General features: G+C 35.5%; 2 protein-coding genes across 2 annotated transcripts; one reads left to right on the top strand and one right to left on the bottom strand.

Annotated features, from left to right (window-relative positions):
• Nucleotides 1-261: 261 nt before the first annotated feature.
• On the bottom strand, nucleotides 262-5472 carry LOC100813253 (O-fucosyltransferase 29). Its single transcript, XM_003538693.5, has 9 exons — nucleotides 4740-5472; nucleotides 4549-4639; nucleotides 4096-4172; nucleotides 3723-3811; nucleotides 3448-3637; nucleotides 3099-3280; nucleotides 2721-2823; nucleotides 2126-2454; nucleotides 262-901 (listed from the first exon to the last, which is right to left on the bottom strand). Exons 1-9 carry the CDS (start codon nucleotides 5019-5021, stop codon nucleotides 583-585), a joined length of 1662 nt encoding a protein of 553 aa, XP_003538741.1. The 5' UTR covers nucleotides 5022-5472; the 3' UTR covers nucleotides 262-582.
• Nucleotides 5473-11016: 5544 nt separating this feature from the next.
• Nucleotides 11017-13183, top strand: LOC100812714 (metalloendoproteinase 1-MMP). The gene has a single exon (XM_003538692.5). The coding sequence runs from the start codon at nucleotides 11460-11462 to the stop codon at nucleotides 12546-12548; it is 1089 nt and encodes a 362-aa protein (XP_003538740.1). The 5' UTR covers nucleotides 11017-11459; the 3' UTR covers nucleotides 12549-13183.
• The last annotated feature ends 159 nt before the right edge of the window (nucleotides 13184-13342 follow it).

The following is a 13342-nucleotide window of genomic DNA, read 5'->3' as shown; positions in this document are numbered from 1 at the left end:
TTCATAGCGTAATTATTAATTTGTTGACAAACATTCAATAAAAATAACAATTGATTTGTTTAAAATATATATAGTCTACCTTACTGTTATTATTTCCCAAAACATCCAAGAATTTTCGCTTAATACACTCTTATTTATGTATCTGATTTGAGTTTTTATGATTTTTCAATTTCTATTTTTCCATATGAAGTTGCACCTGATCAATGAATTTAATATATCTGAATTAATTAGTTGACAAAAATAGATTAAGCTGATAGAATAGGAGAAAATGTCTAACTCAAATTTGTATGACATTGTGGCGAAAAAAGATTGAAAGCAATCTAAGCTAAGCATATATTATAATATTATATTATATATATCTACACTTTGCAACGCATTGACGTCCTTAGGTCCTAAACTGAGCCACCCACCTAAGAACCCCTCCCCTGATGATTTACAGAGATCAATTGTGTGAAAATGGACGCATTGCCATAGCATTCAATTTTCAATTGACGTTCAGTTGGCATTAACAGAGCGAGAGACAACACTGATTTTCTTTCGCCCCGCTAGATATAACCTCCATGGTTCAAGGTAACTACTGCATCATGTCCTGCCTCTTCTAATTCCATTCGACGAGGAATAAGCTTTTGCAGTAAGGTTAATTGCAACGAGTTTAGGGGAACGGTATACCTCTTTGCTGAGTTCTTCATCCACATATGGTCTCCTGCACACGCAAGAGCTTGGAAATTCATGAAATTCACCTCGTCCAGGTCTCATCTCATCTGGCTCTCCCATGAATCCTCTCTGGCATGACTTAACCTTTTTGGCAAAGGTATCCCAGTCCATTTGATGCCTTCCCGCCAATAGCGTGCTAAGCTTCTTTGCATTTGGTCTGATTGTTCTTTTGTGACCCATATATCTCCTATTGTAAACAAAATGAAAGGTTAACAGGAGGCACATTAGCCAAAAATAAATGAATAGGAAGATAATATGTTAGTCAGTAAAAGCAAGCATTATGCACAGTAGCTCATGTGCATTACAAATAACAATAAAGAGACCCTGAAGGAATTGCTATTAGCATCAAGTTTCGAATTTTGTGTTTATGAAAAAGAGCTGAGGAAAGCACAGGCTTTACAGGAAACCTCCTGAAACACGTTATACTTTTCACAAGACCACTTTTGCTTTAGCAAAAGATAACTGAAATCAACTACATGGCTGCCTATTTGTAAATGAGAACATTGAAATCTCCTCAATATTGACCCTTGGGAAAAACAAATATTGGCAGAAGATTAGTACGTTAATCAAGTCTAGCTTAAATGCCTGAATAAAAGCAAAGTAGTTGTTTTTTGTAACATGCAACTATACAATATTTGACTTCAATGTTAATTCTACCATCCACAGCATATCAGATTTGGCTTTTCAATGGGTTCAGCTATTTTCAGTTAAAATGAAGCCGCCAAAGATCTAAACCGTGCTAGGAAAATGGTCCTTAGCAAAGCACATTGTCGTCTATGCAAATATATTACACAATCTCAATTTTTCTTGAAACTTGCCAAAATAGTCCCTATAGTTATAACTCAGTTTGCTAATTCCAAACAACACAAAATGCAATTGAGGTTCCTAGCACAATAACAACTGCCCTCCAACATTTTCAAGTCGTGAGAGTTAGTATTGTAATCAACAAAAGGTGGGGAAGAAATAGGATATAGATCTTACCATATTTGTAGACATTGCATCATTACCTAAACCATCTTTAACCCAACCTACATCATATACTCTGATTCTTCCAACAATTTTGAAGTTCATGATTCCAGATGATCCAAAATGTATAATTTATCCCTTTTCTTTCAACAAGACTACCAGTGAATAAGTAGCATAAAATACAACATGCTTTCCCAAATCCAAGTAAAACCATAAAAGATTAAATAATGCTTTCCCACCTATTTGGAATATAATTCAAGAGTAAATAATGCAACATAGTAGCTACATGCCATAAAAGATTAATCATATTTATGATTCTAGCATTTCCATTACAAGTTCTGGATGATAATTTGTTCATTGTATTTAGTTTAACTTTTAGAAATAAGTTCATCAATGTATTAAACAAACAAAAGGAGGATATTAAAAAGATTTTATATATTATTACCTTCGACCTGCGAGAATCTTTGCCATGTTACCATTGTTGTTAGTAACAAATACATCACTTTCATCACAAACAATGTAGTCAATAGCAGCAAGGCGGGAAGAGAATGGAAGGAAAGGTTTCAGCTCTTCCTCAGCTAGCATCTCCTTTGTATAGATGTTGGGAAAAAGATCTCTGAGAGGCTGCATAGTTTCTTCCCCTCCATATACTTCTCCTGACGCAACATAGAGGTATGTGTCATTTGAAAAGCCAAGTGCCCGCAGCATCAAACCCACTTCATGAGGACTAAGAGGACATTTCCCTCGCTTCCGTTCTCCATCTGGGCTCAAATCCTGTTTTATCATGATTCAAGAGTGAGGAAAAAACTCATTCATTTCATATCAGCATAAAGTTAATTAGTTTCAACTTTAAGAAGTCTTATATATATGGCAAAAAATAATTTGTACTTAGAAAGCATATCAGGCAATGCGCCAAGAAACAATGTAGGTTTCAATATCTTCCAGAAAGTCAGAATGGTTAAGAAAGGACAAAATGTTACAATCTTGTTAGTTGAATGAATTATATTTGTCCATTAGAAGTCAATGGATTGTAGTCTTACAGGTAATGTTGTCCACCTTTTTCTGATTTCACCAAGCTCACGTCTCTCTTTTTCTCCCCCACCAAAATAACAACCTGAAAATGCTAGCATATCTGGTTCAAACCTGTCATAAACCAATCATGATTTCTGTGGTTAGTGTCAATTAACATGGATCCTCCTCGCCTCCCAAACTCTTATGTAATTTATTCTATTTCATACTTTTGAGTGAAACATGAAGTTGTTTTTATTGCTATTATTAAGTAACATGAGAAAGTTGAATTTGAGGGGTTCCCTTCCATAAACCCCAAAGTACAAGTAAACAAACACTTCCAATTGCAATAACTTTTAAATTTCAAAACACTTATAAAGAAGTTGTGGAATGGGAAACATCAAACAAACCTCAAATGGACTGCTATGAAACGCGGTGCCATCTTTTGCATTCTCATAACAATTCTTTGACCAAGTTCTTGTATAGGTTTTGTAAATCTCAAAGCATGAAAATTAACGCGGCAACGTAGTTTTTGTAGCTCATCATCAAGGTTATTTGCAAGTCTGTAGTCAAATTTTGTCAATTGAACAACCTGTAAAATCTCCTACATGTTAGTTAGTTACCTCAGCCAAATTCAGAGACATTCTGTAAATTGACAAAAACTAGCAACTAATGCTTCACCAGGAGAGTTATTTAATGAATCAAAACATCTAGTGAATTAAAAAAGTTCAAATATGTATCGATAACAAGTGTCTATACCTGTCGTCTCAAAAGTATAGGCAAAACTTGATCAAGATAATAATCAGGCTCTGATTTCCTTGGGACACGCATTGTATATGGTGGTTTCTCCATTGACCGCATGAACTTATCAGGAACTCTTTTAACAATAGTAACATCTTTTGCGAGATAAGAAATGAACCAATCAACATCGAAAATATGGATGAAGTCACTGTATTCAAACAAAAATGCCTTTTATTAAATGAACCAACAAACTTGATTCTCATGGTGAATGCGTCAAAGGAACTGCAAATTACCTGTCATCCTTCCAATAAGAATGATGATCCAACTCCGGTACTACTAGTGTGGCATTAAGAATTCGGGCAACAACAACAGCATCTGTTATCTGGATGCAGGAACATGATGAGTGTCATTTCCATAGAAAGAACTTGTTCATTTTTATTTTTAAAAATATATAAAATTATGAGCCTGACTAGGAAACTAACAGACCCTCATATTTTGTGAAAACAACAGAATCAGAGTCAACCGACTAAAGAGAAAATTGCATAAAAACTCTTATCATTTTCATGCTTTTAATCGGTAGGCGAGGCGAGCAACTAAGACAGCAGATCATACACAAAACACAAATGACCATAATGTAGCCTATGATGAAACTTATGTCCCACTCACCCCAGTTCTTTGTTGGTTCAATCCTCCACTAGTACCAATAAGCAAGTAGCCATTTGACATCCTCTCAGGCACAGCAGCTACATTATCCGGTTACCAAAATAAGAGAGAAGATAACAGACGGAAAAGTTAGTATATATATACCTCGGCCCGATCTTAAAGACTTCATTCATGAACAAACTAATCAAAATCAAAATATAAAACAAAACCCTTCAATTCAATCTATTCACGCATCCCTTAAGCCACATAAAAAACATCCTACACCCTAAAATTGATCAGTCCAGCCTTTCGTTCACAGGCATAGCTCAAGCTCAGCAAAAAAAACAAGTGAGTGCTCCAAACAAAGAGAAAACATTAAACGATTCACCAAAGGGCTTAAATTCTGGCACAAGAAAACAGCGAATTGCAATTGTTGAACGAAATTGGGAGTGGTGAGAGGATGAAGAAGAAACTCACGAGCATAACCGCGTCCCCTTTCAGCGCATCCGTAGTAATATTTAGAATACTGGGATTTCCAAACATCGATTGGCGCACGATAGCTCCCATCCTAACAAAACATTAATTCACATGCAAAACCCAAACATTCACAACCCCTCACTCACATCACATTGTGATTATTATTATTGCAAGAATGAGAAATGACTGACCATTGTAGAGTAGAGAGAGCGACGGTGAGAGTACCATTCGAGATCAGAGGCCATGTGGCCAGTCAAGAGCGAAATGAGGCCCAGCCCAAATAGCATGAAGCCGCACATCACAGACCAAGAGATCGGCTTCCGCTGCTGCTGAAACGGCGTCGTGGTCGTGGTGGATGATCTCCAACACACGTGCTTCCTGCTGCTGCTGCATTTGTTGTTCGCTTGAGCTAACACGGCCAGGTTCGTCGTCGATAATAAGCTCAACTTCTCCAAACCCACACCCACACCCATTGTTTTTACCTTACAAGAAACAAACCCTCACATCCTCTCCCCAACACAAAAACAAGTATAGGAACCCTAAATTAGTAGGGTCTTTATGGTTGAAGAACAGTTTAGTGAGTAAGCACGGATATGGAGGCAACACAGAATTGTCGTTTCCTCAAAAGGAAAGAAAGAAAATCACACTGCTCTCTCTCTCTCTCTTTTAAAAATGAAAATGAAAAACGTGGGCCTACAGATCTGATCCCATTCACGAAACAAACCAAACTGTGGCGAATTAGTTTTATTACTTAATTTTCGAACGGTGTGGAAGCAAAAGGAGAAGAAGGGAATAATTATAACGTGATTCGTGCAGGAGGATGGATCAGTGTTGCTGGAAACGATATTTGTCCCGGTTGAAACAAGCCCTGAATCTGAAAAACTGAAAAGCAGAATCAACCGCAGACTACCTAGGAATGTGGAATTTTTATTCTCCATTGTGTTAAAAACAAAATATATATTTCCATTCAAAGTATTCATCAAGATATTAAATATCAATACTTCTCTTAATAATAATAATAATAATAATATCTTGGTTTACTATACTATGAGGATCAATTCCTTCTATTATAACCAATCTAATCCATGTGTGTTTGTTTCTACTGATTAAATGAAATATTGTATTATAAATCCCACCTTTAAATATTAGAAATAGTGTGTATATATAAATGTATATATACATGACCCAAATTATATGTTATTTGACATTTGTTGTTATTTTTAACATAAAATTTCTTATGGTGGATATGCATCATGTACTGTATATGGCACCTCTCTCATCTTGTTACCTTCGCCTGCCTGTCATTTATTAAGAGATATGGTTAGGGCTACGAGATGTCTAGCTGGTATGAGGAGGATTGATTTAAGCCGAGACAATTACCAAATATGACAATTAATGAATTTCTGCACTGCCATGTGAGTTGCAATTTCTTTCAATTCCGCAAGAAATGAGAGGTTTAAGAAATAAATGTATGTGGCGTAACATGCATTTGAGCTATAATATACTGCCCATCACTATTGTTTTGTTTTGTGTTTTGTCAGCACCAAATCTAGTTTAATCCTGTCATTATGATTTGAAAAGGAACAAAGAATATTGTGGTACCAATCTATATCTTTTGTTTTGGTTATTGGTGAGTTGCTAGCTAGTTGTCTCAAAGAAAAACGACGTGATTCAATTTTAATTGGCAATAGAGGGATATTATACAAACAATTGCAAACCTCTGGGCGGACAAAAACACGACAGCAGCTACAAGACGATTTAAGGAGGGACTTTATTTAACGTCTCCTTTACGATAACGACAATCAGATTCCCAGAATAGGACCACTGCTCTATGTGCAACTCACTCTTTATATTGCTTTATTTTCTAGAAAGGAATTTTTTACAATCAATTCTCTTTTATAATTAGGATCTTCCTATTTCATATTAGAGTTATTTTTAATCTTAAAATACATTTTACTAAAAATATAAATTTTATTTAAAATCAATTTTAATCTTGCTAAAATAAATCATGTTAATTATTTTTTACATATATAAACACATGTCTATTAGACTAGACACAATCATTTAAAAGTGTTTTTAATATTATTTTAAGCTTTTAAGATGCCTAATTGAGTGCGTATTGTTGCTGGAATTTCTTAATATATTTAGTTACACAGGATGTTTTCCGCCATATATAAACATATACACTCGCACGTGCACTGCGAACTCTTTAACCCTGATTTCGTTATCCTTTTGGTGGCATAAATTTACAGCTTCTAATCCCTGAAAATGGAAAATTCCTTGATCCATATAACACGTAAAATGTGTTCGATCCTTTGCTCAAAGGGACAAAGAAAAGAAAATCGAAGAAATGTGCCACTCTCATGGTTCACTTTAAAGTTTAAACTACAAAAGTTTAGTGGGTGCTAAAGTTAGTATCATATTCTAGATTCACCACCGTTCGTTCTTCTTGCGCTTTTAAACAGAAGATGGACCCAAGTACTCGATGGTGGCACTAAGGCAGTCATTCATTAGTAGCCTAAAGCCAAAAATATAATTAGAAAACCAATAATGAGTGGAAGCTAATTTCTTTTTAGCGGAAACTAATAATAATTAATGGTGTAGTTAACCTCTTGAGTGGCACACGTGGTATAATTTCAGAGGAGTGTTACCAATGCCTTTTGTAACACATTTATAAACGACAGATTCCAAAAAATTGTTTAGCTCCTGGTTTCAAAATTTAATTAAACTAAATAAAATAGTGCAGATTTATTTGTGTTGTTGAATTTGGGCCGGATTCCATTCGGTCATTTTCGCAGTTGCTTCTTGCACTCCATAATTGCTTACTGCAATACTGCTCTTAATCTGAAGTGTAAAATTACATTTTCAATTTTCACAAAAGGTTAAAAAGGTAGAGGAAGCAACTGCTCGGTGATTTTCCAAAAAATTCATTTTTCGAAATGGATCCATTTCCAAAAAATATGAGGTTCTTTTCTCTAAATGGACCTATTCTAGTCAAAACTTTTAGAATATACCAAAGTCAAGGAAATTGCTTTGTGACCCAGTGTTCTTTTAGTATACCTAGACAATTATTATAAATTCCGAAAGTATCTCTGCTAATAATAACATATGGATTCGTAATGTTTTACAAATTATTGACTCATGCAGGATTCGAACCTATAACTCTCAGGTTATTATCATGACGCTCTAACCAATTGAGTTAATAGGCCAATTATGTTATAAAATAATTAATGTCACTATATATAACACCAAAATTTCTAATGTATATTTAATGCATATGTAAATTTACATATGCATTAAATATACATTAAAAATTTTAGTGTTATATATAACGACATTAATTATTTTATAATATAATTAAGTTATTAGTTCAGTTGGTTAGAACGTCCATAAGTTTACGGATTATGAATTCGTAAATGAATTATGAATTCATAACTCTCTTATGGATTACGAATCTATAAACTTACTCTTACGGATTAAAAATCCATAAGCATATTCTTACGGATTATGAATCCATATGTTTATTAGTGGGAGTACTATCAGAATTTACAAGCTGGGTGTACTAGAACAATGGGTGCACAAAACAATTGCCCAAAGTGAAATAAGTTAGGCCTATCCAAATCCAACTACTTGATTGGGCTTTTATGGCCGGGCCTACTGCTGTGTGCTACTTTTATCAATGAACCCAGAATATATAAATCAAACTCTCAAGATGTCAAGACCGAAGGCTAAAACTAAGATTATTGGAAGTATTATTCCCCACCATGATGAGTTAATGACCAATTGACCATGATCATGGCACTCCTTGATTGAGAATCCTTGGGAGGATGAAACAAGAAACAAGGCAATATAGCTTGGTTGCACTTAGACAATAAATAATGGAGAATCAACAAACATTAATAATTAGATATTGCTATCTGTTTTGAGTTATATAAAATTATACATCCAAGGCTTAAATATGTTAAGTCTTAAATTGGACATTCAAACTCCTAAAAATCAGTTAGAAGAAATTAAAAAATACATTTAAACGGACAATAATAATAAAGTACTTTTTTTTAAGAGAATAATAAACTACTTTTAAGTGATTTATATCTAAAAGTTTGACATTTGATATTCATTGATGATGTTAATTAAAAGTTATATAAGTCTAAAAAAAGAGATAGAATCAATGAGAGTATTTGTTAATATGTTACTACTATTTAGTAATGATCTTTTGCTTATATTTTAAAAAAATATTGTTTGTCAAAATAAAATAATACCATGAATTATCAACTAATTTTTAATTTAATCAATTTTTGTAAAATTAATCTATCTTTTTAAGTATTTTTAATATATGTATATATATTACATATGAGAATGATCATCTTATGTGAAAATGAAAATGATCAATCTCAATCGTTAGGATTAAAAATTAAAATTAAAATTAAAAAAAAATCAAATATCCAAAGATTTAATTTATGTCATTTTAAAATATATAAGCACTATGACCACCTCCACACCATGATGACCATTCTGATCATAACTTTTCATTTTTATTCATGTGATGATTCTCATTTGATACGTTATATATATATATATATATGTTTGTGTGTGACTGTAAGTGGAAACCGGAAAGGAATGAATAGATGCTCCAAAAACAAAATTTTCTATCCGTAATCAACAAAAAAGCACAAGTCTTCAAATTTAATAATTACGCGATTGAACGTTACATTTACAACGTGGCTTTCAAAATCATGGCAGGTTTGCCACGCCTACGTTTGTGTTTCTATTATGTTTTACTGATTCATTGCACATTGATAAGAATTACTAAGATTTTTTCCACTGAGGGTGAAGATTTATTTTTCAATTGATTCGAACGATACACACGTCATACGTTATGTTTTAGACTGAGATTTCTACTTCATGTTGTATAGGTATTTTTTGTTTGGTGTGCGTGACTTTAAGTGTGTTGTTTTTTAATAGGGCTGTTGGGGGGGGTCTGGTGGTGAGTAATTTTTCTCTTAAATTTGCTTCGTTCTGCATGCATGTGATCTTAGATTGAGTTATTTAATTTCCCTTTTTTAATTACATTTCTCACTTTATTTGTTTGAATTTATTTCTTAGTTTTATCTATCCCTTGATGATGCATGCACGCTCGCATTGCACGACATCGAAATCTCTATTTGATGTCTTATTTGAATTTTTCCTGATTTTACCTTTTATTTTCGTTCGTTTATCTCATTTTCTTGATAACTTTTCAGATTTTTTTCTCATTTTTTCGCCCTCTTTATTTTACGTTGCTTATGTGTTCGTTTCTGGCTCCGGTAACAGGGTTTCAACTTTCAAGCGTTTGTTCGTCATCACAATAGCAACAGCGTTGAAACATTATTATTGGAATGGAAAATCAAATTAGAAAATTAGGCCGCGAAAGCAACCCCAACCCTAGTGTGCGCAAGAGAGAAAAAATAGGACCCTCTATATTACGAAATGACAACGAGAAAAATAATTCATGTAGGGCTAGTGACACTTCCATCATCTAGATAAACCTAATGGCGAATTGAAAACCAATATATACATCACTTGGACCTTAACCCTCCTTATAATAAAACAATAACGCAAGTCATGAACAAGAAGTAAAATACTAAACCATCTCTAATTTTGGTCATCTTCCCAACTTCAATCTGAATGTACCTAACACAATTTTGATAAAAATGCAACAAATCCTGGTAGGTTTAAAGTGTGCTTACCTTACGTGCTATAATCTAAGTATTTATTAAAGTATAATTATGTAACAAAATCCATTTGACTCCATAGTTACGCTAGGTTGCGTTGACCCTGATCATCCTGTTTTACTGTTTGACCTAACAGCGTAATCCTTGATTGATCTGTTTCTACTCCATATAATACAATCATTCATTATGTTTTCAATTATTATTACTTGTATTAATTTCAATTTATTTTTCTCTGAGAATTTAGAAGATCTTCCTCGTGAAATACGGGTATTGTGGGGGTGGAAATGAGAGATATATAGAATCATAGAAAGAATAGTAAATAATGATGAGGACAGGGGATGCAATAGAAACCACCTCTTTTGGAGGACTTGACCTAAACTACTTATGTTCGACCATTTGCGTTTCGTTGAACATAGAAATCTGCTCTTATAGGCCAGACTCGCAGCACTTTCTTGTTAGCTTCATCAAAATTTGAACTTACTATGAAATGGACAAACCCAAAAGACAATTCCAATAATAGGCTAAGTTGTGATTCATGCCTTGCCTGTGAATGGATAAGTAAGTGATCGATCCCCGGTCATCCTACATATTCAAATATCATTAAATTATTTGCAAACATCAATCTATTGTTGTAGGGCACCTTATATATAAAAAAAGAGTTTTAATAGAGGAATTAAGGCGAGGAGGCATTATTTGTCACACATTGTGTAGTTATTTCTCAAATATCAAGTATTTGTCGTATCACACAAGCAAAAACCATTCGGCACCACCAAATTCGGTCAACCAACATAAGTCTAGTTCTTCAACCCAACTAAACTCGAAGAAACCGTATCCGATTCATATCCGGTTTGCTCTGCAATTTCAATCAGTCACACAACAACAACCCGAGGCAAACAAATAAAAATATATATAATTTAAATAGCAGTTTACCCACCATCATCACAGTTGAAAAAAAAAAAGTCACGATCTTCTCCCGTCCAAAAAGGCAGAATCTTCTTATCTTTATCAGCCTAGCTAATTAACTTGGATCACACCAAAGACAAACTCCATACGCATACATATATATGATTCTAAACTCACAGTTTATGATAATACCGCTTATCACATATTCCGTTTCTCCATAACCTCTCTTTTTATTCGAGGCTTAATAATTGAGCTCTTCGTTCGTTTGTTCCCTCGCAACATAACGAACGAATAGTTATGTTTCCGTTTTTCCGTTACTTCAACTTGTACTTCCTCTGCATGACCCTCTTCCTTTGGCGCCCTTGCTTTCCCGCCAGGATCGTACCCGAGTCCGTAACCGTGGTAACCACCGAAACTGAAAAAACCGTAACGCACAACGCCACGTGGCACGATTTCTCGAAATTCCTACACGCAGAGCGAGGTAGCCACGTCAGCGGCATGGCGGAACTGAAAAAATACTTCCACCGCTTCGGTTACCTCTCCCTCCCCGAAACGACGCCGAATTTCACAGACACCTTCGATTCTCAATTCGAGTCCGCTCTCGTCCGTTTCCAGAAACGCCTCGGCTTGCCAGTCACCGGAAAACTCGACTCCGACACGATTTCCGCGATTGTGGCGCCGAGGTGCGGCGTCTCCGACGCCGCACCGCACGGATTACACGCCACGCGTCGCTTCGCTTACTTCAACGGGAAGCCGCGGTGGACGCGCGGAACTCCGATGACTCTCACGTATGCTTTTTCTCCGTATAACATGATCGACCGCGTGAGCTTGCCGGAAATCCGAGCGGTGTTCGAGCGTGCGTTCGCGCGGTGGGCGTCGGTGATTCCGGTGAGTTTCCAGGAGACGCCGGAGTACGATAGGGCTGACATCACGATCGGGTTTTACCTCGGGGATCACGGCGACGGAGAACCGTTCGACGGTGTTTTAGGCGTTTTGGCGCACGCGTTCTCCCCTCAGAATGGGAGATTCCATTTGGATGCGGCGGAAACGTGGTCCGTTGATTTCGAGCGCGAAGAGTCGAGGGTTGCCGTTGATTTGGAATCTGTGGCGACGCACGAGATAGGTCACGTGCTTGGGTTGGGTCACTCTTCGGTGAAGGAAGCGGTCATGTACCCGAGCCTCAGCCCCAGGAGAAAGAAGGTTGACTTGAGAATTGATGACGTGGCAGGAGTCCAAGCTCTTTACGGCTCTAACCCAAACTTTACTTTTAGTTCTTTGTTGCAGTCTCAGAATTCATTAAACGCTGCCGTTGGGTTGGAAACCGGTTTCTATAAATGGACCCTCACTTTACCTCTTGCCTTCTTCCTATTATTTTTAAGTGCTTGATTATTTTTTTTTATACATGTATTTTCATTCTTTGATCATATATTATATGTAAAAAGTAAAAGAAAGGATAGATATTAAAGTTCAATCACATGGGCGAAGCCCTAGTGATTCATATAGCTTATATGGTTTCTTAGATTTTTTGGGTACAATAGATATTTTTTTTATTCTGGCGAATATTTTTTCCATAGAAATGAGGTACATCATATAACTTTTAAGCAGGGAAAGGTGAATGCGCTTTTGATTGGATTTGAGGCAACATTGTAGGACAAGACCCCTGGGAAAAGGGAAGAAGATTGAAAAGGTTGGGAGAATAAAAAACAACCCAATGGGAAATCCAAGAAAAATTACGAAGTTGTTCTAAGAGGATAGAATAAAATTCCGTAAGTGATTGGCTAACCCGTCTAGTGGGAGGAACTAAGGAATCTCTTTGTATTGAAGATATATATACATAACTGTCACATGGACGTAATAGGTATGAATGTTAACTAACATACCCGCCCAAGGCTCCTTTCTTCCTCCTCGGGGCCAAGTGAAAATGATCCGTTCACTATCCAATGCAGTGGTCCAACTTGACAATTTGGAATTATTCCACATCAATTGGTCTTGAGGATCCAGTAGTTAAAGACGGAACGTAACACCTGAAACGACACTCTACAGTCTACACTCAAGTTGATATAAAAAAGAAATAATTTTTTCTATAAAAAAAATGAATATACCTAAATATCTTTTTATGTCTAATTGGATAAGTTCAAAAGTATTTTCGAAAATTTTGTGAATAACAATTATAGCCAAAA

Source organism: Glycine max, chromosome 11 (genome assembly GCF_000004515.6).
Source record: "Glycine max cultivar Williams 82 chromosome 11, Glycine_max_v4.0, whole genome shotgun sequence".
Taxonomy (NCBI): Eukaryota; Viridiplantae; Streptophyta; class Magnoliopsida; order Fabales; family Fabaceae; genus Glycine; species Glycine max.
Note: the sequence above shows the minus strand (reverse complement) of the source record. Positions and strands in the feature narration are given on the sequence as shown.